The sequence below is a fragment of the Lycium ferocissimum genome, chromosome 6, assembly GCF_029784015.1.
Source record: "Lycium ferocissimum isolate CSIRO_LF1 chromosome 6, AGI_CSIRO_Lferr_CH_V1, whole genome shotgun sequence".
Classification (NCBI taxonomy): Eukaryota; Viridiplantae; Streptophyta; class Magnoliopsida; order Solanales; family Solanaceae; genus Lycium; species Lycium ferocissimum.
This window is the reverse complement of record NC_081347.1, coordinates 43,670,685-43,696,573: the sequence shown is the minus strand read 5'-3', so window position 1 is coordinate 43,696,573 and position 25,889 is coordinate 43,670,685. Positions and strand designations below refer to the sequence as shown.

General features: G+C 38.2%; 1 protein-coding gene across 2 annotated transcripts; it reads right to left on the bottom strand.

Annotated features, from left to right (window-relative positions):
* Positions 1-1,930: 1,930 nt before the first annotated feature.
* LOC132059704 (uncharacterized) lies at positions 1,931-11,488 on the bottom strand. Of its 2 annotated transcripts, XM_059452417.1 has the most exons (5): positions 11,038-11,469; positions 9,945-10,048; positions 9,662-9,775; positions 2,177-2,260; positions 1,931-2,094 (listed from the first exon to the last, which is right to left on the bottom strand). In XM_059452417.1, the coding sequence occupies exons 1-5, from the start codon at positions 11,315-11,317 to the stop codon at positions 2,038-2,040; spliced, it is 639 nt and encodes a 212-aa protein (XP_059308400.1). In that variant the 5' UTR covers positions 11,318-11,469; the 3' UTR covers positions 1,931-2,037. The 2 variants fall into 2 exon arrangements, with proteins under 2 accessions (XP_059308400.1, XP_059308401.1); XM_059452418.1 differs by lacking the exon at positions 9,662-9,775 and having other exon boundaries at positions 11,038-11,488.
* Between the last annotated feature and the right edge of the window lie 14,401 nt (positions 11,489-25,889).

Here is a 25,889-nt window from a genome sequence, read left to right as displayed (position 1 = left end):
TATTGGGGGAATAAGGGGATCTTATGGGTTATTATTTAGTTGGGTCGAGTTTAAATGATGGAGCGGGTTTAAAAAAGAATTTTGAGTTATTTGGAAGGATAATTTCCGTCAAGACAGGGGTATATTTGAAAACTTTAAGGATGAGAGGGGTATTTTTGACCCAAAATAAGTTCGGAGGATAATTTTAACCTTTTTTCCAAAGGAGAGATATTTTTGACCTTTTTCCCTTAACATAATCCAATTTTGTCCTGTGATAGATGTGCATGACAGGTTAGGTTGATCCACTAAATTTCACAATTATGTAGTTTTTTTATTATCATTGAAAGAAGATCCTAGATTTTGATAAATTCGAGTTAATACCTCAAAACCCCTAAATTATCCAAGTTTTATTAATTTCATACTTAAACTATAAAGTGTTAATGTTGCCCATCTGAACTTATGACATTTGCTATTTAAAAAATCCCTACATTGCAAGTGATATGAAGAGTGATCTCACTCTCTTTGTACTGTGTGATAGCTAAAAAATATTTTTTTAAAAACATTTATGTGGCATTTTACAATCAATTTTTAAATTAATTATTTTGTTTTATTTATTATTTTTTCTTTCTTCCAGTAGACTCGACTGCACACAACATTTATTTTAAGTAAGTTTTATAATTCAAATCTTTCAGTTGAATTTATTATTATTGAGTTTTTATTTAATTACAGTTAGGTTTGTTGTTATTGATTAATTTCTTTTATTTTACTGTTATTTTAGAAATATGAGTTTTCAACTGAATATACTGCTATAAGATTATTGGATTTTGAAGAAAAAATGAAATCAATAAATTTAGAGAAACCAAGATGAAAGAACAAATAAGAAAAAAAAATTGTTTTACGCTTTAATGTATACTTTCTAGTTTTTTTAAATTTTTAATCACTGTTTTTTTATCTTTTTATTTTGAGAAACCAGTATTGATTTTTTTAATTATTAATATTATTTTAAAGTTATCTTTCAATTGAGTTTACTGTTATGACAAAATTCAATCGTGATTTTAACTAGACTTTTTTTTCTGATTATTTTATTTTTGTGTTACTATCATTTTAAGGTTGAGTTTTTATTAATTTACCGTTATTAGCAAAAGATGTAGAGATTTGAAGAAGAAAAAGTGACCAAGAAAAGGAGGAAAAAAAAAAAAGGAACACATAAATGGTATTTTTGGCTTATTCTCTAGCTCTCGGTCTCGCACACTACAAAGTGAATAGAGAGTGAGACCACTCTCAATTCCACTTGACACTACATGAGAATTTTAGATAAGAAATATTAAAGTTAAGAGGGTAACAACAACACCGTATAATTTAAGTATTAAACTAACAAAACATGAATGGTTTAGGAGGATTTGGAAGTATTAACTCTAAAAGTTATTATTAACCGCAAATATCAGATCTTCAAATGTAGAAAAGAAATAATCAAAACAAAGTAATTAGCAAGTAATCGTTCGACTTCTCACAGATAGTCAAACAAAGAGCATGTTTGGATTGACTTATTTTAAATGATTTTAAGCCAAAATAAATTTATAAGCACTTTTATAGTGTTTGAGTGAGATAAAAAAAAACTTTTAAACACTTGCTTTTAAGCCAAAAGTCATAAGCCCATCAAAACAAGTGTATCCATAAAGACATATAGCATAGGTTGGTATTACTAAGCTTTACTTTCGAGTGGTTCAAAAGGCATACCTACCCGCACCATATCAATACAAGGTGCACGTGGAATGTTGATTTCTAATCGCAACTAAATCTTCAATTTCTTATTTGTAAAGAAGAAGGTGCATTTAAGGGATTCAAGCCTGGCGAGGTGTATCTCTTGTCTATCAAGGTGTCATCCAGTAGCATTAAAGGAAAAATACATAAACTACCCTCCACACTTGTTTCCCAAAATCCAGTAAGAATGTTTAGTTCAATGAATAGATATATAGTAGAAAACAAGGTTAAACTAAAGTACAAAACGACATACTCTTAGGTATTTCCATTATATACAAAGGTAGTGAAGAAAGCAGTTTACAGAAAGTATTTCATCCTGTCATCTCTCTTCATGGCCTCGTATACAGCTTGAACCTGTACGAGGGCAATCGTGTCATACGATGGATTATGCTGCAGTGGATCGACAAATTTAAGGTGCAAAGGCCAAAGGATATACCTGCTCACTTGAAACAACTTGAATGGGCCCGATATTTACTGATACATATTTTCCTCCTGAAGATAGCTTCTGCTTCACCTGGCCCTGCATAGAAGCAGAAATACCTTAAGATATGTTTCAATCCGTTTCTCCTTGAAACACACACATTAAGGTTCAATCAGTTCACATCCTCACAAACACTCAAACATGACAATGTATATTTTTTTTGAAATTAACATAACAATGTATATTGTTACTTACGTTCCCCAGAGTAGCATATGTCTATCGTTAATTTTTTTTATTTTTTATTATTATCTTTTTTTTTTTTTAAAGAAAACCAATAGAAAAGAACCTGCATACACGCCGAACAGTAAACAAAGGAATTTTGAGCCCCTCTAGTCTTTGGGTTGATACCTGGGGTTTTCATGATACAAGCTGCTGACCTGATTATGCCTTAAAATTCCTTGCCTTGTCCTCAAATCCTCTCCATGCACTAACGGTTGCCGAAAAGGAAAAAGGCTCAGACTAGCAGGTTGTGACACCAACTTAAGGTATTCTGGCCCGTAAATTACTTAGGGGTCGTTTGGTTGCTGGTTCGGAAGAGAGTTATTCATGTATTAAAACTAGCATAGCTAATATCATGTTTGGTAGCTCTTTAGTGGCTTTCTATGAAATTCAGCAAACAAGTATGGTGTTTGATTATCATGTTACAATCCCACATAAATAAAACATGTGTAAATTATGAGTAAATTTATGTATTATTTTATGCGAGGTAGAAGATGGAATAACTAATACAAGAATCGTAGCACATGAATAACTAAACCCTGGATTACTAATCCCTGCATAACTTATCCCTACATTACTAATACCCACTTAATTCTAATCAGCAATCAAACGACCCCTTACTGTAATATGATCATAGTCAACTTTAAAATCTGTTGTGCTAAGAAAACATAGACAATTCCCTTTATAAGGTCTTATTTTGTATATGAAGCATGAACATTTCTAGCATAGATACTGACACTAGAAGACAACATTTCCCAAAGATGTAGGACAGGAAAAACATAAGGACATGAAACCAATGTTTTTTGTCTAACGGAGAAATCACTATTTGCAGCTTTGAAATTCATTGGGTAATGGGTCTGCTCCTCTACTCTTCTCTGCTTAAATATCACACTTGATTCAAAGCAGGTTGAATTCGCGACATGCGCCGACCCCACATCCCATGCTATACTACCTTTACCATTGAACCAAACTATGCAGCCATGAAAACCAGTACATTTTACTAACAATATGCCCGTATATAGCTCCTACCAATTTTTGTGACACGTGATTTTTTTTATTTTTTTATTTTTTTATTTTTTTAAGAAAATTAATATAGTTCCATACATAAATATATGGCCATATTTATCTACTATTGTCAACTTATTGTAACACAAAAACCTTTTGTCATTGAGAATTCATCGTTAGTTCACCTCTTCCATTGTCCTTTTTCATCCTCTTCTTCATTGAAGAAGTGTCATACAAGAAATTCTTTCTAGGAGTTCAAAATCTAAAACTCCTGTCCTTTCATGTTATGTGACTCTGTTTGACTAGCTAAGTTGCTTGGACTCTCCAAAATTATTGCCGCACCCGTGTCGGATCCTCCAGAATTGCACTAATTTTGAAGGATCCGACACGCACCCGTCGACATTTTTGAAGAGTCCAAGCAACATAAATGACTAGGCACAGAGTTTAAGAAAGAAAAAAGACTTTTGAAAAGTGTGGTTTTAAACATATCATAACATTTATGTGGCTATCAGACATTTGAAATTTGTGATCTTAAACATGCCATAACATTTGTGTGACTATAAAAACCTGTCAATAAGGTAAAATGAAAAGTTTAAATAAATGATTTCCAGATTTAGAAAAGGGTTATTCTTTTTAAAACTACTAAAAAGGAAATAGGGTCTTATAAACTAGAACGGAGGGAGCATAAGATTTATGACTTAACTTCTAGAAAGAATACCAAATTGTATAGAACTATGATATGCCTCATACCACTGGCATTGTTGTGTGAGACTCTTCTATTTTTGGTAAGTTTTTTATGGGTCTCGATCCCACCTCACAAGCCAACTCCTCTCTTATACATATATTTACTTTCCAAACCCTCTCTTTCAACTATTTCCACTCCCCCGCCCAGCCCCTCCTCACACACCCAAGTTCCTTTTCTCTCAAGCTCCTCTTAAAATTGAAAGAGCATAGTTTGTTTTCGTATCTTTCATCTCCATTCTTTTTAGATTGTTCAACTTAATATTATTAAATCAAGGTTGAAACTTATTTAGCTTCATGAAACTGTCAAGAATCTGAAAACAAAATGGGTTTGATATTCTTTTTGGCATATTTCAATGGTTTCTTACCTGATACCAAAAGTTAAAAGAGTAGAACAATTAGATAAGGCATAATATACAGATAGACATTTAAACTTTGCCTCTACTGTCAGTTGAGCACTCCAACTTTTAAAATAACCATCTAGACACCTCAACTCGTCTCCACTGTGTCACTTGAATACTCCAACTTACAAAATGATCACCTAGAAACCTCCAAAATTTATATGTCACGTCAGTGTCGGGTGTCCACAAGACACAGTGGGGACGAGTTGAGGTGTCTAGATGTGCATTCTCAAAGTTGGAGTGTTTAGTTGCTGTTAAGACCAAGTTAAGATGTCTATCTGTGTATTATGCCATTAGAAAAACATATGAATGAAAAATAGAACAATTATTCCATGGAATAATCTAGCTGTTTCATTTTTCTCTTTTCAGTAAGTATTATATTCATGCCTTTTAAGTTGCCTCAAACTGTTATCACTAAAAAGAATTTATCAACTATCGGCGAAACCAGCAAAAGATGAAACAGAAATAACAAAATATCACTTTTTGTCAAATATGTAATAATAACCTACAGATTTCCCTCAGTTTTCAATTACTTTTAATACTTACATCTTGCTGTAATATACTGTTTTCCCTTTTTCTTGCCATGTTTCTCATTTATTACTTTGTGAGTTTCTTTAGAGTTTTGTGGTTGAAGTCATCAGGTAATTGAGGTTACAGAGGAAGGCGTGACCCCACATAAAAATAAAAATTAAAAATTAAAAAAAAAAAAAAAAAAAGAAGGGAGAAGGTTAGAGAAGACACCACTGGGGGCGTGAAACAAGCAAGGTCTGGAAGTAAAAAGAGATAAAAAGAAAAGAGGAAAAAGGATTTAAGAGAAAATGGGAGTTTGTTTGGGTGGGATTCGCACCCATAAAAGCCACATGTCCTGAAATAAAAAGCCCCATACAGCTAGTGTCAGTTGTATGAGGCATAATAATAAGTTTCATAGAATGACTGGAATGACTTCACACAGAGTGGAGGTCGACCCGCTCATTCACTTTGTAAATTATTTTTTACAACATCCAGGTGCAATATCAATGAAATGATCTTGACTTATGAAACAAAAAAAGACAAGAATTTTACAACATCTCAATGTAACTTTAATGGGATGATCTTAACTAAAAGCAGTCAGATATGAGACTAACTTATACAAATAAGGGACTAGCAATATCTAGTCTCAGTCCATCCCTGAAATGAAATTTGTCATTTGAGTTCCAAGAGAAAGGTGAAGTTGAAGAAATAAGGATGAGATGCTTGAGATTTGTGAGATGTTCCTCTAATAGAATATTCTAGAGAAAGAGCAGGTGGTGGCACCTATAAATTGCTGTCTCTTGAAAACGATGCCAATTTTAGCTGCATACAATTTTGACACTCTAGCTGAACTAGATCCTTGTTAACTGTCAAGAATATCTATATTCGTTTAAGAGAATAGTGTAGAATATTCTAGTGTGTTAATTAGGAGATTACTTTGTACCAGTACAGTCCTTGTAAATAAAGTAACAAATTAAAATAGATAAACAATGCTACCACTGCTTTGGTCTACGGAAAGAGTGCAGTAGGCACGTCAGGGGTTCGAACTCTTCCATTGATAGAAGTTCGACATTTAAGCAAGAATCTGCAGTTCGTCTAATCTTTAATTCTTTCAAGAATTAGATTCTTGAAGAGAACCAATGTAGCACACATTATGGTAGAAATGGGCATGTCACGGCCATATGCTAGGATATACTTAGGTTTCCATCTGGCATTGCTAATGTGGCCACATAAAAAAAAAAAAAAAAAAAAAAAAAGGAATTAGGGTGCGCATCAAGGAATAAAACCATTATAGTTTTTGTTACTAATTACTGTAAGTTCCTAAGATTCAAGGTAGCTAATAAGTCTTCAACCATCTCTTTCATACATACCCGGAACTCAACACGCCGCACTCACACTTCATCTTTTGTTCTCGATCGTTGATTCATGTACTTTAGATCATATATCTGGTAATAGATAATTGTTTTCATATCAAACCACTCCTTTATCACCATCCATAGTCACCCTTATTAATGACACCAAAACCACGGCTAAGGATACTTGCAAGTCTCTATTATTCCATATAATCCTTACTGATGGCATTTGATTTTCCATATTAAGTTTCGCATAACTAAAGCAAGTTTAACACCGAAAACCAAATATTGTTTTAACTATAGAAAGATTATATTAATAATGAAATCAAACATTGTGTAAGTTATACTAAATTTTATACGAAGACTGGACATCTTTATTCCTCAAACCAAACAACCCCCCTTTTTTATCATTGTTGAGCGGGGAAAATGAGGTGGGGTCCACACTGAGAAACTTCTCTAAGCATCCCACTACCGTAATAAGATTCGCTAAGATACAAGGAAACTCAACTTTGCATTTGTGCTATGTTGGTCCTTGTCTTTTCCCTTCTTTCCTGCTGCAACCTTAAAGCAGGCACTGGAATAGGCAATCAATCAACTAGGATCAAAAACTACGGATAAGAAGTAAATAGTTGCATTTGCAGATTCGTTTTGAGCTTATTTCTCTTAATAAGATTGAATTCTTCAGTTCATGAATTTTTATTATTGATTAGCCAACAGATAAATCAATAGTAGTATAGCCGCAAAAAAACCATCATGTCATGTGAGTTGCTCAAGCTTTACTTGATCTTGGCCAAATTTTGGCTTGGTTCCTTTTACTCAAAATGTAGCAAAAGTATATTAAAATATTAACACAGAGTGCAGAGATTCTGGCATGCACCATTTAACTTCAAGCAAATTTAAGAATATGTACCATGGTTTGTGATTCTACGATGGGTAAGTAAATGTTTTGCATGTTTATTGTTTTCTTCACACAGTATACATCTATTGCAATTAGTTATACTTCTTTGTAGAATATGCAGGGACAAGCAAAGTCTCTCCGGCACTAGCCATGAAAAAACTCCACTTTGTGAGGTGTCTGTATCTCCATATCAATTTTCATGGCCTTACTTATTCTTGTTGTATTGAGACTAAACTTTATATCAAGATTTCACTATGAAAAGGTCATCCTTATCCTATGTTCCTTCCATACTATCCTATCTGGAATTAACTGTTGCACTTGGAATCTTTCTATCATCTGCAGAAAGCTGCTCATTTCCTTAATTTCCCGATCATTTCACTTTCTTCTGAGGGAAATTGGCTTGGTTCTTGTTATGGTGTCAAATGGGCGAGTTGGTCAAATTTGGGCAGGTCAGAACGGTTATGTCAATAAACGGGTAGGGTGATGATGGTGCTTTTGGTCTTAGTAAATGTTGGACTTCAACCAAAACTTATATTAGAAGGCATTTAGAAGAAGCATATGTCATTCACTGAGGTCCGAAACTTTTGCCTTTAGAAGATACTTCTACACCAAGGGAGTGTAGCTTAAGAATATCACGGGTTTATTAGTTGATCTGGTTAAAAGATGGGTCAGTTTGGATTAAAACCCAAATTGACTCGTTAAGAAAATACATATGATCCAACTCATTAAAAGCTTGGGCTAGCTGGGCAGATTACACATTCCTAGGTCAGATTTGACACCTATAGTTCTCAATTGTTATCCCACTGCTCAAGCTCAACGCTCAAGATAGCCATCTCAAGCTCTTCTTCAGGACCTCTCCCTTCTGTCCCGGTCCTCCTTTTAGGCCTATATCTTGCAGGCAATAGCTGCCTCTTTTTTGATAAGTGTTGCAGCTGCACCCCTCTTTATTGACCTTAATCTTGCAGCTAAAGCCTTCTCTACCCTGGTGTGTCACAGACCGACTATAGCAACCAATAATTTTCTCTCTCATTTTCCTTCCATATACCTAAGGAGGGGGCAAATCACACCAAATTACTATGACTTTGAAGCGAAGACAAAGATGGTTCTTACACTGCTCTGACTTGACAACAAGACAGTAATCACACTGACCCCTTGACTCTTCAAAATCACCCACAACCCTTGTGTCTCACTAACTCAACTATAGCAATTAATATTTTTCTCTCTCCTTCTCTTTCTCTATACCAAAGGAGGGGAAAGATAACACCACATAGCTACAATTTTGAAGTGAAGATGCAAGATCACTATACTTTTCGTGTTTAACAGGAGCTGCTGGGTCATCTTGAGATAGTCAGTAAAGTCAACAGCTCCCAATTTCATGGTTGTTTATTTCTATTCTTGCTCTTCAAATTTTTATTTGAATCTCATGGTGTGATTTTCATCCACTGCCATACACTAAAGCGCAATTCTAATACTGACCTTCATAATTTCCCTCAGTTAAAATATTCAATAATGACCGTTAAGTTAAGCCAAAGAATATTTTCAGCATAAAGCAATAAGGCAGCTCAGTAAGGGCCAAGGGGTGGCGGTTTAAGTTTCAATCTTAACTGGAAGTACTTGACTTGAATGTCAGTAGTATAGATGCTAATATTATTATTTATTACAGTGTAATTCTTTGAAGAGAAACATTCTTGACTTACAACTCCGGCAACACAAGGAGTCATATTCCAGTGTAAGCAAAAACTCTTTCAGAAGCTTCTCAATGTTTTCATATGATCTAGCTAAGTCGAGGGGAAAGATATTTTCCCTATTCATTTCCCTTTGGATATCATGTTTTTAACTCATTCTCCATCAACTTACAAACAGCTGAAATGGTTTGGGCAATATACTCAGTTTAAAGAACAACTCATTCTCCTGTTTCCTCGCCATATAAAGTTATAAACATTCTGACTTTTATCTTTGGCAATAACATAGCTGAGCTGCTACCCTTCACACATTTATAGTTGTTTGGTGATTTGATTCAAATTCCGCCCAATATCATGTAGAGGTCAAGCACAGACAACAGTTTATCATCTCTCTCTCTCTCTCTCTCTCTCTCTCTCTATATATATATATATATATATATATATATATATATATATATAGAATCGACAAACACAAATAGCATAAATCAAACTAGTAAAAGAAGAATCAAACTAGTCATGTAATCCTCCAAAAATTCCAAGTTCAATCCTCATACTTGAATTAGCGGTCCATGTAGTCGTACAAATTTAAATAGATGCACGCTGAGTTGAGTATGTTATCTAATTCCCCTTACCTCGGGAACAGGCTGTTGTATCACTGACTCTACAGCAACAACCATGGAATGCACAAAATCATCACCTCCGGTACCAATAGCTGTAAAGCCTCTTTCGGTTGGGTAAGAATTCACCTTTAAGTATAAAAGTATTTATCAGCTGATGACAGGAACAAGCCCTCACTTCTGAATCTTCTAATGATTATCAGAGATTAATCATCTCTACAATCAACTTGAAATCTCTAAACTTCTACATCGTTTAATATTAAAGGCAAATAAAACGTGGGTGTCGAGGAATTTGCACCTTCTTGTCGAGAGCTAGCCACTCATTAGTTGAATCATCATGCACTGTGCCCCCAATAACAACATTGGTAGTTTGTCCAACTCTCCCTTCTGTCTTGGACACTTCTGCAACAGTTAATGTTGTGAAATAGTTGCTCAGATTCTTTAAAAGAAAAAAGGAAAAGAAAAAAATAACTGGATTGAAATACCGAAATAGTTGCTCAACATATAGGTTCATATCCAATTTCTAGTCCTCCATACCATTTAAGTTAATATCTACTGTCTACACATCATTTCACACAATCAGTCTCTCTAAAAGAACTGTACGCGGTACAGTCAAATTTCAACACACTAGAAATATAAATCCTCAATGCCAAATAACTTAGTACTATTGACTTTATAAATTTTCATTTTTCATGTTGCTCTATTCTATATAAGCCCCCCAGTAACTAAATAAGTATTAAATCATGTTAGCAAGTTCTGTTACTCATTCATTACATTTTCATGCAACAACGTCCATCTACAGAAATAATTACTTCAGGAGACCACAAAAAAAAAAAAAAAAAAATTGGTATTATTATTCCCTTGTTTGGTAGTGTTTTTCAACCTATGTATAGCTAATACACACCCTATACAGTACTATTTTTATACATAACAGTTTTAAATAAATGGATAAACATGGTTAAAGACAGAACTTCCCTTAATACACCAAACCAAGTAATGGATACGAAATAATCCCACCATAACTAATCACAGTCTCACAACATAACTAATCCCAACATTACTAATAAACCCTATTCAGTACTCCCTCTGTCTCAATTTGTGTGATATATTTTCCCTTTTAGTCTGTCCAGAAAAGCATAATACATTTTCATATTTAGAAATAATTGAACTTAAAACTTTCCCTTAATGAAATGATTCAGAGTCACACAAATATTTATAGTTTAGTTTAGACCACAAGTTTGAGTTTTTCTTTCTTAAACTCCATGGCTAGTCAAACTATACCACATAAATTGGAAAGGAGGGAGTACTATTCTTATACACTCTACCAAATGACCCCAAAGAGATAATGAACAAAATAATATGGTTGGAGAAAAGTGAAATGGTTATGGGACCTGAAATGGCCTTAAGGACAACTTCTTGAGGAGGACCTTGTTCGAGATCATCATCTTCAGTGGAAGAAGATGGGTTCTCGTTATTGGACGAGCAATTCACAACCTGACTTCTTCTTCTATAACTTCTTTGGGCTTTACAGGCACAACGCAAAAGGGGTATAGAAGAGGAAGTTTTGTGGATAGAAAACAATGTCACAGGAAAAGAGGTGAGATTCCTTGGAAGAGGTATCATCCATGGGTCCTTTAAGAATACAGTTCTGAACACAGTCCTGCACGCCATTCTTGATAATCCCCTTGTCTATACTAGTGATATTTCAGAGCTATATTATTATGCACAAATATGAGTTGCCCCCAAGAAAGCAGGAAATTCTTTGAGTGTACGGTTTTGCTTCTGATTTTTAAAGCTCAGCAGCTTTTGCATTGGGCTGCCAAGTTCCACCCAAACTAAACTTTGCCTCTGGTTGGGCTGGACATTCACTAGCGTAATCGGGCCATTCCTTTTACGAAAATTTCATGACTATCTGATACTTATATTACGGCTGAAGTGGTGAAAACACTCCTAAATTTAGCATAGATTCATAGTTTAGTCCCTAAATTATTGTCACACTTAAAGACACCCCTAATTTTGGCTAACTGAATTTTAATTCACCCCCGAACTGACACATGGCACAGCAAGTGTGCCCAAACTCCTACACGCGGGTGAGAAGCTTCCACATCAGCTTTTTTTTCTTTTAAGCAAGAAGAAGCAATTCTTTTTTACATTTCGCTTTAATTCTTTTTCCTATTCCAACATCTAAATCATCCCCTTCCTCCATTAAAAAGTGGATTTTTTTAAAAATAAAAAAAAAACTATATTTTTTTTTTTAAATGTGGAAAACTCATTTTTTAAAAATAAATCTGGACTGGATTTTTTATTAAAAAATCTGGAACTTTTTAAATCTGCAAAACTGATTTTTTTTTAAAAAAAAGTGCAAAACCAGTTTTAAAAAAAAAATCTGGAAAATTGATTTTTTTTTATTAAAAAACCTGGACTTTTTAAAATCTGAAAAACTGAATAAACCCGTTTTTCTAAAAAAAAAAGCGAAAAATTGAATTTTTAATTTAAAACCTGAACTTTTTTAAAATCTGGAATACTGATTGTTTTTAAGAATAAAGTGGAAAACTGATAATTTTTTTCTAGATTTAAAAAATAATCTAATTTACCGGGATTTTTTTTTAAAAATGGGTTTTCCACATTTTAAAAAAAATTAGTTTTTCCATATTTGTATAAAAATCCAGTTTTAATCCACTGTTTTCCAATTTTTTTTTAAAGAAGTGTCCTGAAAGAATCATGAAAAACTGGATTTTTAGGACACTTTTTAAAAAACTATCACGTTTTCAATTTTTTTAAAACAAATCCATTTTTTAAAGATTTTAATTACAAATCTAGTTTTCCATTAAAAAAAAAAATCAAATTTTCCAGATTTTAAAAAAATCCATTGTTTCAAATTTTTTATTAAAAGAAATTCAGTTTTACCATTTAAAAAAATAATAATTTATCTACGTAGACGGCACATAGGACGAAAATGCCATGTGGACAACGAGTGCATTCCACTTGCTGTGGCATGTCAATTCGGGGGTGAATTAAAATTCAGTTAGCCAAGATTAGGGGTGTTTTTAAGGGTGGCTATAGTTCAGGGACTAAACTACGAATCCGTGCCAAGTTTAGGGTACGTTTTCACTACTTCATAAGGAAAATTTACTTGTCATAACTACCTCTTAGAGGTATTTATTGATAATAACTACTATTTAATTTATTTATATTTCGTAGCTTCAGTGATTCCACTGTATCAAGCTTCTCCCTCACCTCTCTCTCTCTCTCTCTCTCTTCTCCTTCACCTCTCTTTCCATTCCCTCTCTCTTCAGCCCTATACTCCTCTTTATCATCCTCTCTCTCCACCGAAATCCTTGCCCCCAAATCAGAAAACCCTAATTTCCACTCCCTCTCTTCTCTCTACGTCAATATTCACCATGGCCGAAGCGAAAAATCAGAGCTTCTGAATCCCTACAACAAGAAGTTAAAGAACCACAAGACATTAAACTAGAACTTGATATTGAACAAGAAAATACGAAAATGATATCGTAGAAGAAACAGTAGTACATGAAGAAGAAGAAGAAGAACCAGATCCCAAAGACGAGAACCATATAACGACGGTGATAAGATCCGCCACCGCCACCGTCGAGTCACCGGCGAAAATTCTTCCACCGGCGAGCAAATCTTTAAGGGATTGGATCTGAGGCTTGTATTCGTTTTTTATGAGTGAAGACAATCTCAAATTAAGCAAGTACATCTGCTTGTCATTCTCCTTCTTATATCTCAGATTTGGGTATATTTAAGTGTACTACATAGCTTCTTCTCCTTTTTGTATCTCAAATCTGAGTATATTCATTATTTGTTGAGTGTAAATATAAGTTTAATGTATTTGGCTGATTGTATTTTGGGCAAACTAGATGTATTTGATTGTGTGTGTTGTTTGAATGATCTATATACATATGTTTGTATACAATTTTTCCAAGTAAGTACAGCGTATCTGAAATTTTGTATATGAATTTTTCTTGTTTGTATACAAATTTACCTGTCATTGTTTGAAACACCCAAATACACTCTATAACAGTGAAGTACTAGCCAGCGACAACTCTAATGCATTAAATTACAGTCTAATACATTCAACCTTTGTGACGTCCGGCGATGACCTTGCTGATCGGAGCTCGAATACATTCAAATACAGTCAAAACAAAAGGATACATCAATATACAAATACACTGAAATACACAGCTCCTTCGTCCATTTAATAAATTGGAATACAATCATTTTGAATACATATGTATTCAAAGAAATTAAGGTTGCATGTATTCAAATACATTAAAATGCACGCGACATCAAATAAGGTTGGATATAACTGAGCAGTGTATTTAAATACACTCAAATACAGCGAATTGCCCTAAACTAGCTACGAAATGTAAATACATAAAATATAGCTACAGATTGTTAAAAACTCTTAAAAGAAAGTGGTTTATGTAAGTTTCCCTAATATTAATCCTTACTTCCCTATATATATGGGGAAGTAAGGATTAATATTCATGTTTTTAACTTGTTTTTATGCGGTATTGCCAGATCTGAAAGTTAGAATGGGAATACATGAATTATTCTATACGTTCTTGTTGAATCTACTTTTGTAGTGAGAAGATTTGTTGAAGATGGTAAGTAGTGAGCAAGGCTGGAATCAAATACTCAGTAGGGTTACAGATGCTTATTTATAACCTTTAGGTCATCTAATAAGCAAAACTTCTTAAAACAAAAATCGATTTAACCTTTGCACATGGAAGCAAGCATGTATCCATAAACCTAACTGCTAGACCTGAATTTTTTGCATAAATTAAGTTAAGAACTTGAGTATTTTTTGTAACGACCCGTTCGGTCGTTACGTGTACTTTGACCATTTTACCCCTGTCGCCCCAATTCCCGAGGTTATCGTGCGATTCTAGCAAAACTTGAGAAAATAGAACTCTTAAGTGGAAAAGTTTGACCAATAGTTAACTTTTGGATAAACGGACCTTTTTCGGAATTCTGTCAATTCCGTGAGGTCCAGAGGGTCGATCATGTCTTGGTGGGGTGGATGGTTCGATTCCCTAGGCGTTTGGTTATGTTTTGGGTACTTGGTTGGAAACTTGATTCTATCTGTTTGGGGGTTGACTTAGTGAATTAGACTTCCGTTGGGAATTTCGAGACCACGGGTGAGTTCATAGCATGTTTTTAAATGTGTGTGCATATCTGATACGCTCAAATTACACCTATTAATGGTATAACGCGGACGTTGTCAAATATAGTGACCCAACGAGGTTGGGGTCGAATCCCACAGAAAATATGGTGTGAAAAGTTTACTAAACAAGTATTATACTAATCTTGCGGTCCTGGTGTATTCCAGAAAAGGGTTTTATAGTTGATTTGGTTTGTGGACTAGTTTAAAGTGATTGAAAATTTAAAGTTGTAAATATATGGGTAAAAAGAACCAAGGTTGTGTCCCCGTCAGATAAAGTGTATGATCATGGGTATCGATCTTGATATACTTCTAATGGACTGTTTGTATGGATGCACCTAACCTCTATGCGCATCTAAACTATTTCCCAATAAGAAAAGATTATTTCTTTCTATGCTTTTTCCAAAGATAAGAAAGTATGCATGAAGAACGGTTAATTATGCCAAGTAAATTCCTCTTAGTCCTAATTGAATTTATTAAACAAGGTTTAAAGCCCTGAGTTCTTGTTATTTGTTCTTACCTAACCCTAGCTATTTTCCCAAATAAACTAAAGTTTATGGCGTGAGCTAATGTTTGCAACCACTCACTATATGATGAATACGAAGAACAAATAAACCCTAACAATTCATTATTCGTATATCTTTCACGATCCCCAATCACAAAACACCCATCCTTGGGTTCACAACCTTAGTCAAGGTGTTTAGCTACTCATGGCAACAAGAAAACAATAAAAGATTGAAGATTGCATAATTGAATTATTGTATTGAACTTACGAATAAAACTTGAAAGTAATGAATGTAATTGTCTGGAAGTCTTCAAAAGCAATAAAAACTCAAAAGTAATTACTACAAGTCTAAAACTCCAGATGTCTGAAAAATAAAACCTAGACAGGTATTTATACAAGTCAAAACTCGGAATAATCAATCCTAGTCCTGTTCCATCTCGGCTTGCACTTCGACGGGTTGTCTTTGCACTTCGACGGTCGTCGACATGCTCGACGACCAACTCGACGATCTGAGTATACTTTTATCACTCTGCAGGAACTCCACCGTTGAAGCACTTCGATGGACCGTCGATCATGTCGACGGTGCAAGTCGACAATCTAATGATGATCTGATGAATTGTCACTTCGTAGGAACTTATCGACGAGGCAACTCGATGGGCCGTCGAGCATGTTGATGGTCCGTCCTTATGCTTATCAGAACAGATTGTTTCTTTTCCTCGTTTTTTCACTTTTCGAGCATTCTAACTTCAAAATAACTGCACAACACACAAAACACATCAAACTAACACAAACTTGCTCGAAAACAAGTAAAACTTAGAGTTAAAAAGCATTAGATGTGCCGAAATTCCTAGCACATCAACACCCCCAACTTAAAGTCTTTGCTTGTCCTCAAGCAAGTCAACTAACAGACTCAATCTACAAATGCCTCGATATCACAAAGCAAAGGCGTCTACGATATTGTGGCAATTAACTTCCAGCATATCAAGTGTATCACAATAACTCTCCCCCCAATAAAGACAAAACCAATCAAGGACTCGTTGTGACTAACCATGAGGCTTCAATTTATGACATCTAGTTATCACAGAAACCATCGCACACACGAAACAAGACTCACGGGAAACCAGTCACTTAACAAATTAAAATGCCCTCACAAAGACCAAAGAATGTCCCAACATATATGTACACACAGAATGGGACAGAAGAATAAAGGAGAAGAGAAACACTCACACTCACAAAGAAATTCTCTAGCTATATGTGCAAATACCATAAGCTTGCCTTTATTTTCAGTGCCCTCGACTTTGGACAGTTCGGTTGTGATCACACTAGGACTTTTTTCAAGGTTGTAATGTAGGCTTGGGGACCGGTAGGATAGATATTTGGATAACAGTGACTCACCCTCCTTGAACACTACATCTTATTCTTCTCTTTTACCCTTTTCGCCTTTTGTTTTCGTCCCTTCTTTCTTTTGTTGCCTTGGTGCGGTTTTATTGTGATTCTACTTCCCTAAAAAAAATTTCTTTGGTTGCTTTTTTTTTCATTCATTTTTTTTCTTTTTACACTTACCACATCGCTGTCTTTTAACTAGGTACTTTACTTCACCCCACTTTAGGCTCATGCCTCATATTCCCTTTAGTCCACCTATCACCCCGAACTTAGGCTTTTAGCCTCAATTTTATTATTTTAGTACCAAGGAAGGACCGGGTGCAAAAAGAGATGGATATTTAGAACGGGTGTCGGCTTGTTACGGCTAGTAAAAAAAAAAAAAAAAGGTTTTCAGGCTCAAAAATGGCTAACAAGGGATATTCATCTATGGGTAGGCTTATATTTAGGCTAAACAGGGGTTCCTAACACAAACAAAGCCTAAGATCATTTCACAGCTTCACTTATCTTCAGAATGCATGCACGACTAACCAGGAAAGTTCTAGATTACATACAAAACTAGATTACATACAAAACTAGAGAATATATCCACAAAACCTCATAGCACATGGCATCAGAATTGTCAACACACTAGTCTCCCTGCTATAATTCGGCACACAAGGTAACTCAATAATCTAAATGTCACACAAAGAAGCATGCATGTCAATTAAACAACCAAGTTCATTTTTTTCAAAATTTTCGGAGGGGAGTACTTTTTCTCAAAATCAAAATACGACATCCCTAAGTTAATCAAACCACCACCACATAAGTCGACAATACTCTACTTTATCTAAACAGGACCTAAACATTCCAGGTTCAACAAGAAATAAACCCCTCAGGAAAAGAACCATGGCAAAGAAAAGCGAGGGGTCCTAAACACATATATGATACATCAAATACGAAAAAGTACGCAATGTCCCCAATGCGAGAAAAAGTAATACCCGAGGAGTAGGAATACTGTGGCGTACTAGGCGTCGCTCATCTCGCGACTCATCGGTCCGCGAGGCATCGGAGTGGTGCAACCGCACCGCCGCCGATCTAGCGCGGCATCGGTAGCAACACGGTAGCCGGTTCCGTAGCACCGACACCCGAGGAGTAGGAAGGGGTGGTGGCAATGTCTCACCATTGGGAGCACTGCTCGAAGTGGCTCCTCTTGTCCCAAACCGGACATTCTCCATGAGCGATCTCCTCTCGAATGGCCTGCGCCACCGCCGGCTCTCTGCTCTCGGCCCCGCTCGTGCGGGTGCTCTCTCGCACCTCCTCCTCATCACGGGCCACTCTCTTTCTCTTTCCTCGACTACCTGCTGCGGTAGGCACAACTAACTGCACCACTGGAAGGTCCTCCTCAATCTCCTCCTCGCAACGGACGGTGTAGGTCACTGCTAGGCTCGGATCACGAGCCTTGATAATAACACACGCCCCTTAAGTCGCTCCAACTCTACCCTCAAAGCATCTGTAGAAGAGGTCGGGCGAGCCCTCTCCAATGCGGTCAATCTCATATCAAATCCATCCAGCGGAGCGGACAGTGTCATCCTCACAGGGTCTAATACCTCCTCCACTCTCGTCCTCACATAATCATCCAGCTAGTTTACCATGATCTTTGACTGCTGGTCCGCTGTAGCAGCCTGTTTAGCAAATTTCCTAAAGTTGTCCATTGAGAAGGCATATGGATCAACTCTGCCAGCGCTGAGCGGGGCGGTGGACCCGCTCGTCGTGGGACCGGACCCGTGCGGTGGGTCGAAGTCCGCGGGTCGGAATGGCGGGGCGAAGAGTCTCAACGAAATCATCACCAACATCGCCACTGGATTCTCGTAATCCGTAGTCGGGTAGCCTCAATAGGGGCGAACGGCGGGTAACTCCGGTGTAGAGTCACCCGCGGCCCGAGATGAACAGTGTCTGTGGTAGGGGTACCTCTCCAAGCCGCCACCGGGAACCCATCCGTTTCCCCTTGGCTCTCATTAACGGCCTCATTCTTGCTCTTTTCTACCGAATAGACCGACAAAGCTGTAATCCGGTGGTCGATATCATCTATAAACCGTACATGTGACCTCCGAACAAGCTCGATGTCGAGCATGGAAATATCGGGGAAGTGTTGGGTGGAAGCCCTCAACCGTGTCTCGGTACTAACTAATGTCCCGAAATCAATCGGGTATCTGGACATTAATGCGGCTACAACAACCTGCCTGTCAACCGTAAGAGCATTATCGACCTGAAAAGAGCATTATTGGCCTGAGTGGGGAGAAGTCGCAACTGCACCACGCTCCACCAAAATTTTCTCTCTAGAGTAAACCTCTGCTTCTTTATTCGATTCTTCAAATTAGTATATTCGGCTCTCTTGGTCGGGCGACCAACCACTGTAGATACCCAGTCCCTGACGGATTGTTCCTTACACCTCCGCAATTTTTCTTCAAGCTCAATCGTCTGCCTCGGGGTGGTGTAGTTATTATCGAAATATACTTTGTTGATAGCCTGGGTAGATATATCAACACTCACCCCTCTAATCTCAACCTCGCTTAGTGGCGGTATTTCCCTCAATTTCTGGCACTTCTTTCTCGCGAACCAAGACCGGGCAATACTCCCCAGGCGGCTCTCGCATGAACTCTAGCCGACAGTGGCGAATGAGCTCCCTAGCCCTGGGTAATATCTCTAACCCCTCAAAACTGATCCGCCGCTCCTCATTTATGGTGCGGTTCTCATGCTGAGTGTCATCACCCTTCAATTCAATGCCATATTCATATAGTTGCCTGGCATCCTCAACAGTGAACCGATCCTCAAGCCTCTTTCTTCTAACTTCCCGAGCCCTAGCCGCCTCAGCATCAGTATCAGTATCATCATCACGTCGTCGCTGAGCTCGAGCTCGACGGTCCGGGGATCTAGAACGTGCTGAGAGGGCCGAGCGACATCCTCGATGAGCATCGTGCTCGTGCGACGGTGCGAGGCATCTCCGGATGTAGCCTTTGATCCCTCTTCCTCGGATCCATCACCGGACCCAGATGTAGATGATTCCTCCTCGTTAGACTGGGAGGAACTGGGAGGTGTAGGAGCCGGTACTGTGACCTGCCTGTTCCACGGGGGAGGAGCAGCCCTGGTCTTCTTCACGGGCATAACCTCAGGCTCATCATCCGACCCCTCGTCTCTAAGTGTGGGTTGGCCACCGGGCCTCCTTCGACCCGTTGCTCTTTGCGTTTGCCTCGAGCCACCCCCTCGGGTGGTTGTCAACTTGGGTGGCGCCATACCTGTAATCAGCAAAAACCACAATCTCGTCAATCCGTACAAGTGAAATCTAAACAGTTAGTTTTTGAAAAAAAAATTTGCTTCAGTTCTCTGATGTTCTTAGTCTGCAGACAGTCGAAGTGCTTTGACGAGCCGTTGAACCTGTCGACGGACCGTTAAACAGCTCGACAGGACCGTCTTTGTACAAAGACGGTTCGTCGACCTGTCGACGGTGCCGTCGACATGGCTACGGCCTTGCAGCAACAACCAACAGTTAACAGACATCAAACATTTGTTTCGGCTTTGCGTTTTCCACTTCAACCAATCAGAGAACCAAGTTTTCATTATTAGGCACATTTGCGGTTTTGGGGTTTCGGGTTAATCAGACTTCACCCTAATTTTTTACCCAAGTTTCAACTCTTTAGGCAATTATCCGGGTTTCGTTTGGTGGATATAATGATTTTAAACCGAGATTTTTAATCAAAATACCCTCCAACCTGCTGGAGTTACTCAGCCTTCACTCCTTAAGCATCATGTTTCAACAGAATTCTCTTTTTCGGACCATTGGCAGGCATAATGAACCAATAAGTTGATCAAAATGCCCGCCGACTCAATGGGGGCACGATATTCTCATCCCCACGAGTCCATGTAACAACAATCATACCAAATTCCCTTCCCCCATCCACAATTTCACAATTTTTGCCAATTCAAACATAGATTTCATTCAACAAATACAAACCCTAAGTCATGATCTCTACCCTTAGTATTCACATTACTGATATTACCCATGCATCCTAGTTAAAAGCCCACCCAACTTGTTTCAATGCTAACAAATACAACCTAGGTCCCAAAATCACATGTTTCAATTAATTTAGGAACCCTAGGCAATTTCTTTAGCAATTTTCGAACAGATACCAACACTAAAACCAAGAAAGGGTCGAAATTAACTCATCATACCTGTTTATGTGAAGAAGTAGAAGAACACTTGACTCAAATATTAAACTCAAGGTGGCAGATTTTCGTATTCAAGGGCAGAGGGTTCCGAAAATCAATAGTGAACTTTTTAGGGTAGGAGATTATAGTGGGTTGTGATTTATGGAGGAAATAATGGGAAGTTATGGAGGGATTTATTGAGGGAGTTATGGAGGGAGTTAAGAATTTGAAGTAGGGGATTAAAAACTGCTCTGCCCGTTATATTCCTTCGTTTCTTCTTTTAAAACGCGACTGTTGCCTCTATATTTTTTTTTGAAGTTTTTAGATAAGTCGTCGACTCATTAAAGCGTAAAGATGACACAAGATTTAAAGGACAGAGCTTACCTGTTGACGAGCATTTCGACGGTGTCGTCGAACATGTCGACGGTTCGTCGACTTGCTCATCGATTTACTTACCTGCATATGGGCAGTTTCTAAGCCTTAGAATCTCAGCTCCGCATACCGTCATTGCACATTGACGGTCCGTCGACATGTAGACGACCCGTCTTTGTGCTCTGGTGTAACTTTGCTGGTTTTTCCGAGCTTCAGTTCCTGCGCTCTTGTCACCTGTAAAAAAAAAAAATCTAAAACCTACAAAAACAAAATTATAGAATTTTAAACTTGGGTTGCCTCCCAAGAAGCGCTTAATTTAACGTCGCAGCACGACGGTGTTATCAGTTTGCTCTTGGTTGGGACTCGCCGCTGCAGCATTCGTCCCAAGATGCTTCAACCGATATCGGTCCACAATTCTATCTCCGTCAATCGTACCATGGTAGTGCTTCACCCTCTGCCCGTTTACCTTAAATGTCTGAGTTTCGTCTTTGGACTTCAATTCAATAGCTCCATAGGGTGAGACACTTACCACTTCAAAGGGACCTGACCACCGTGATTTCAATTTGCTCAGAAGCAGCTTCAATCTAGAATTAAACAGCAAGACGGGGTCACCCTTGTAGAATTCCCGCTTCAGGATTTTCTTGTCATGATATTGCTTCATCCTCTCTTTGTATAGCGCTGCACTTTCATATGCCTGATAGCGGAACTCATCCATCTCATTGAGCTGAAACAACCTGAGTTTGGTCACTTCTTCCCAATTCATGTTCAGCTTCTTCAAGGCCCACATGGCCTTATGTTCAAGTTCAACTGGCAGGTGACATGCCTTTCCAAAAACTAGCTTGAAGGGTGAAGTCCCAATCGGAGTCTTGAAGGCAGTCCGGTAAGCCTATAGAGCATCATCGAGCTTGCGGGCTCAATCAGTTCTGTTTGCATTCACCGTCTTTGCTAAAATACTCTTTATCTCCCTATTAGAGACTTCAACTTGCCCACTTGTCTGAGGATGATACGGGGTTGCCACCCTATGCTTGACTCCATACTTCTCCATTAATCCCGCAAAGGCTTTATTGTAAAAGTGAGAACCACCATCACTGATTATTGCCCTTGGAGTACCAAAACGAGTAAATATGTTCTTTTTCAAGAATCCCATGACACTCTTGGCTTCATTATTAGGTAAAGCCACTTTGCCTACCCATTTGGAGACATAATCAACAACCACCAAGATGTATTTCATGCCACAAGAGCTTACAAAGGGACCCATAAAATCAATTCCCAAACATCAAACACTTCAATTTTCATTACAAAGTTCATAGGCATCTCTTGCCTCCTACCAATATTCCCCTGCCTTTGGCACCGATCACAAGAACGCACCATCAGACTAGCATGATGAAAGAGAGTAGGCCAATAATAACCACATTCGAGGACCTTTGCAGCAGTCCTCGTACCACTATGATGTCCCCCAACTGGAGAGTCGTGGCAAGCCTTCAGAATCTCCAATACGTCATTCTCTGGGACACAACCCCGAATAATGTTATCAGCGCAAGTTCTGAATAAGTATGGTTCATCCCAATAGTATAGACGAACATCCCGCAAAAACTTCTTCTTCTGATACGATTTTATCTCGTCGGGAATGCTACTAGTTACCAAGTAGTTAATAAAATTGGCAAACCAAGGTGCCACCTGCATAGACACCGCCAAAACTTGTACATCTGGAAACGCATCTTCAATGTCAAGTTCTTCTGCTGGCACCCCAGTTTCTTCAAGCCTAGAGAGATGATCTGCGACTTGATTTTCGGATCCCTTTCGATCTTTTACTTCAAAATCAAACTCTTGTAACAGAAGGACCCAATGAATCAGTCGCGGCTTAGCTTTCTTCTTTGCCATCAAATACCTCAACGCAGCATGGTCAGTGTACACCACAACCTTGGACCCCAGCAAATAGGACCGAAACTTCTCAAAAGCATAAACTATTGTGCGCTTCTTGCTCGGTCACCGTGTAGTTCATCTGCGCCACATTAAGTGTCCTACTAGCGTAGTAGATCGGGTGCATAATTTTATTATGCCTCTGACCAAGCACAGCACCTATTGCAAACCCACTAGCATCACACATCAACTCAAAAGGTAATGACCAATCCGGAGTAACAATCACAGGAGCAGTAGTGAGGTGCTCCTTCAATTTATCAAATGCCTTTCGGCACTTGTCATCAAACACAAACTTAGCCTCTTTTTCAACAAGCTGGCACATCGGATTAGCAATCTTGGAGAAATCCTTGATGAAGCACCTGTAGAATCCAGCATGTCCTAAGAAACTTCGGACACCTTTGACTGAGATGGGTGGAGGAAGTTTCTCAATCACATCTATCTTCGCTTGATCGACCTCTATTCCCTTTTCAGAGATCTTGTGACCAAGGAAGATCCCTTCCTTCACCATAAAGTGGCACTTCTCCCAATTTAGCACCAGATTTGTCTCCTCACATCTTTTCAGCACTTGACCCAGATAGTCAAGACAATCATCAAACGAATCACCAACAATAGAGAAATCATCCATAAATACCTCCAAAAGTCCTCTACCATGTCAGAAAAGATCGATATCATGCACCTCTGAAAAGTGGCTGGTGCATTACACAACCCAAAGAGCATTCGGCTAAACGCAAACGTCCCATACGGATAAGTAAAAGTCATCTTCTATTGATCTTCCAAGGCAATGTTGATTTGATTATAGCCCGAGTATCCATCTAGAAAGCAATAGTAAGACCTCCCAGCTAGCCTATCCAAAGATCTGATCGATGAAAGGCATGGGAAAATGGTCTTTACATGTAGCAGTATTCAGCTTCCTATAATCCATGCAAACACACCACCCAGTAACTGTACGAGTTGAAATCAGCTCATTCTTTGCATTAGGCACTACCTCCTTTCTTTGGTACACATTGAATAGGACTTACCCACTTGCTGTCTGCAATCGGATATACTACCCCAGCATCTAACCACTTTATGATCTCCTTTTTCACGACCTCTTGCATGTTCTGGTTCAATCTCCGCTGATGCTCAACACTCGGCTTGCTGTCCTCCTCTAGCTGAATTTTATGCTCACAGATGCCAGAAGGAATACCCCGAATGTCTGCTATGGTCCACCCAATAGCACATCTGTACTCGCGCAAAATCTCCACTAAACGCTCAATCTATTCCTCAGTCAATAATGCTGAAATGATCACTGGCAATGTTTTGTTCGGACCAAGAAACTCATATCTCAAGTGTGCTGGGAGCTACTTAAGCTCAAGCTTTGGAGGCTCAACAATAGAAGGCTTAGTTGGTGGAGTAGTTCGATTTGCGAGATCAAGATCAAGCTTTCTTGGGAGGTACATGTAGGAACTTTGACCCTCAAGCGCGTTTATAGTTTCCACATAGCCCTCCATATCACAAGCATCAAAATTTATCAGAACTGCAGCGAGAGCTTCTCCCAGACTTTCTTCTTCCATTTTATGTTCGACAGCATCATCAATCCTATCAAACGAATCAATAACCGAGATACTCTCATAAGCGCTTGGCAACTTCATCCACTTGCTTGCTTGGAAAGTTACTTCTTCATCATTCACTCGAAACTTAATTTCATTCTTTTCAGAATCTATAAGCGCTCTTCCCGTAGCAAGGAACGGTCTTCCCAAGATAATGGGAATATCTCTATCCACCGCACAATCCAGAATCACGAAATCAGCAGGCAACATGAACTTACCCACTTGCACCAACACATCATCTATAGCTCCAATTGGCTTCTTGATAGATCTGTCTGCCATTTGTAATCGCATAGAAGTCGGTCTAAGGGTCCCCAATCCATATTTTTTAAAATTAAAGGGGCATCAAGTTAATACTCGCCTCATTATCACACAGAGCACGGGCGAAAGCATGAAGCCCAATATTGCACGGAATGGTGAACGCCCTGGGTCTCCCTTTTTCTGAATTATGGTGGAAGCAATAATTGAACTCACTCGATGAGTTAAATTCACTGTCTCATGTTGAACGTACCTTTTCTTTGTAAGCAGGTCTTTCACGTACTTAGCAAATCCAGGCATCTCTTTGATAGCATCTAAGAATGGAAAATTCACTGTTAACTGCTTCAACTGATCATAGAACTTCTGACATTTAACATTATCATTCTTCTTTACCAACCTCTACAAAAAGGGAGGCTTTGCTTTGTACATCTGAGTCAAAGGGCGAAGAGCCCCTTTTATCGTGTGTTTCATATGTACGACGTGAAAGCACGGAATATCAGCAACTTTTTCTTTATCTCAGACTTCCTCATCAATAATAGGCACTTCAGAACGCACCTCTTCTTCCTCAATAATAGGTTCTAGATCAACCACATTTTTGTCAGCACCTTGAAGTATTTTACCACTCCTTGTGCTAGTAGCAAAAGTCCCCACTATTCTTCGGGTTTAGAATAGTATCACTAGGAAGCCCTCCTTTTCTAGCAGGGTGTTGTTCTCTGGAAAGATCATGCATCTGCTGTTCAAGATTCTGAATAGCTGCTGAGTGAGAGATGTCTTTTCAGTGTTTGTCTGACTAGCCAACACTTTTTCAAGCATTAACTCCAACCTCGAACTACCTTGGTCATTAGATTA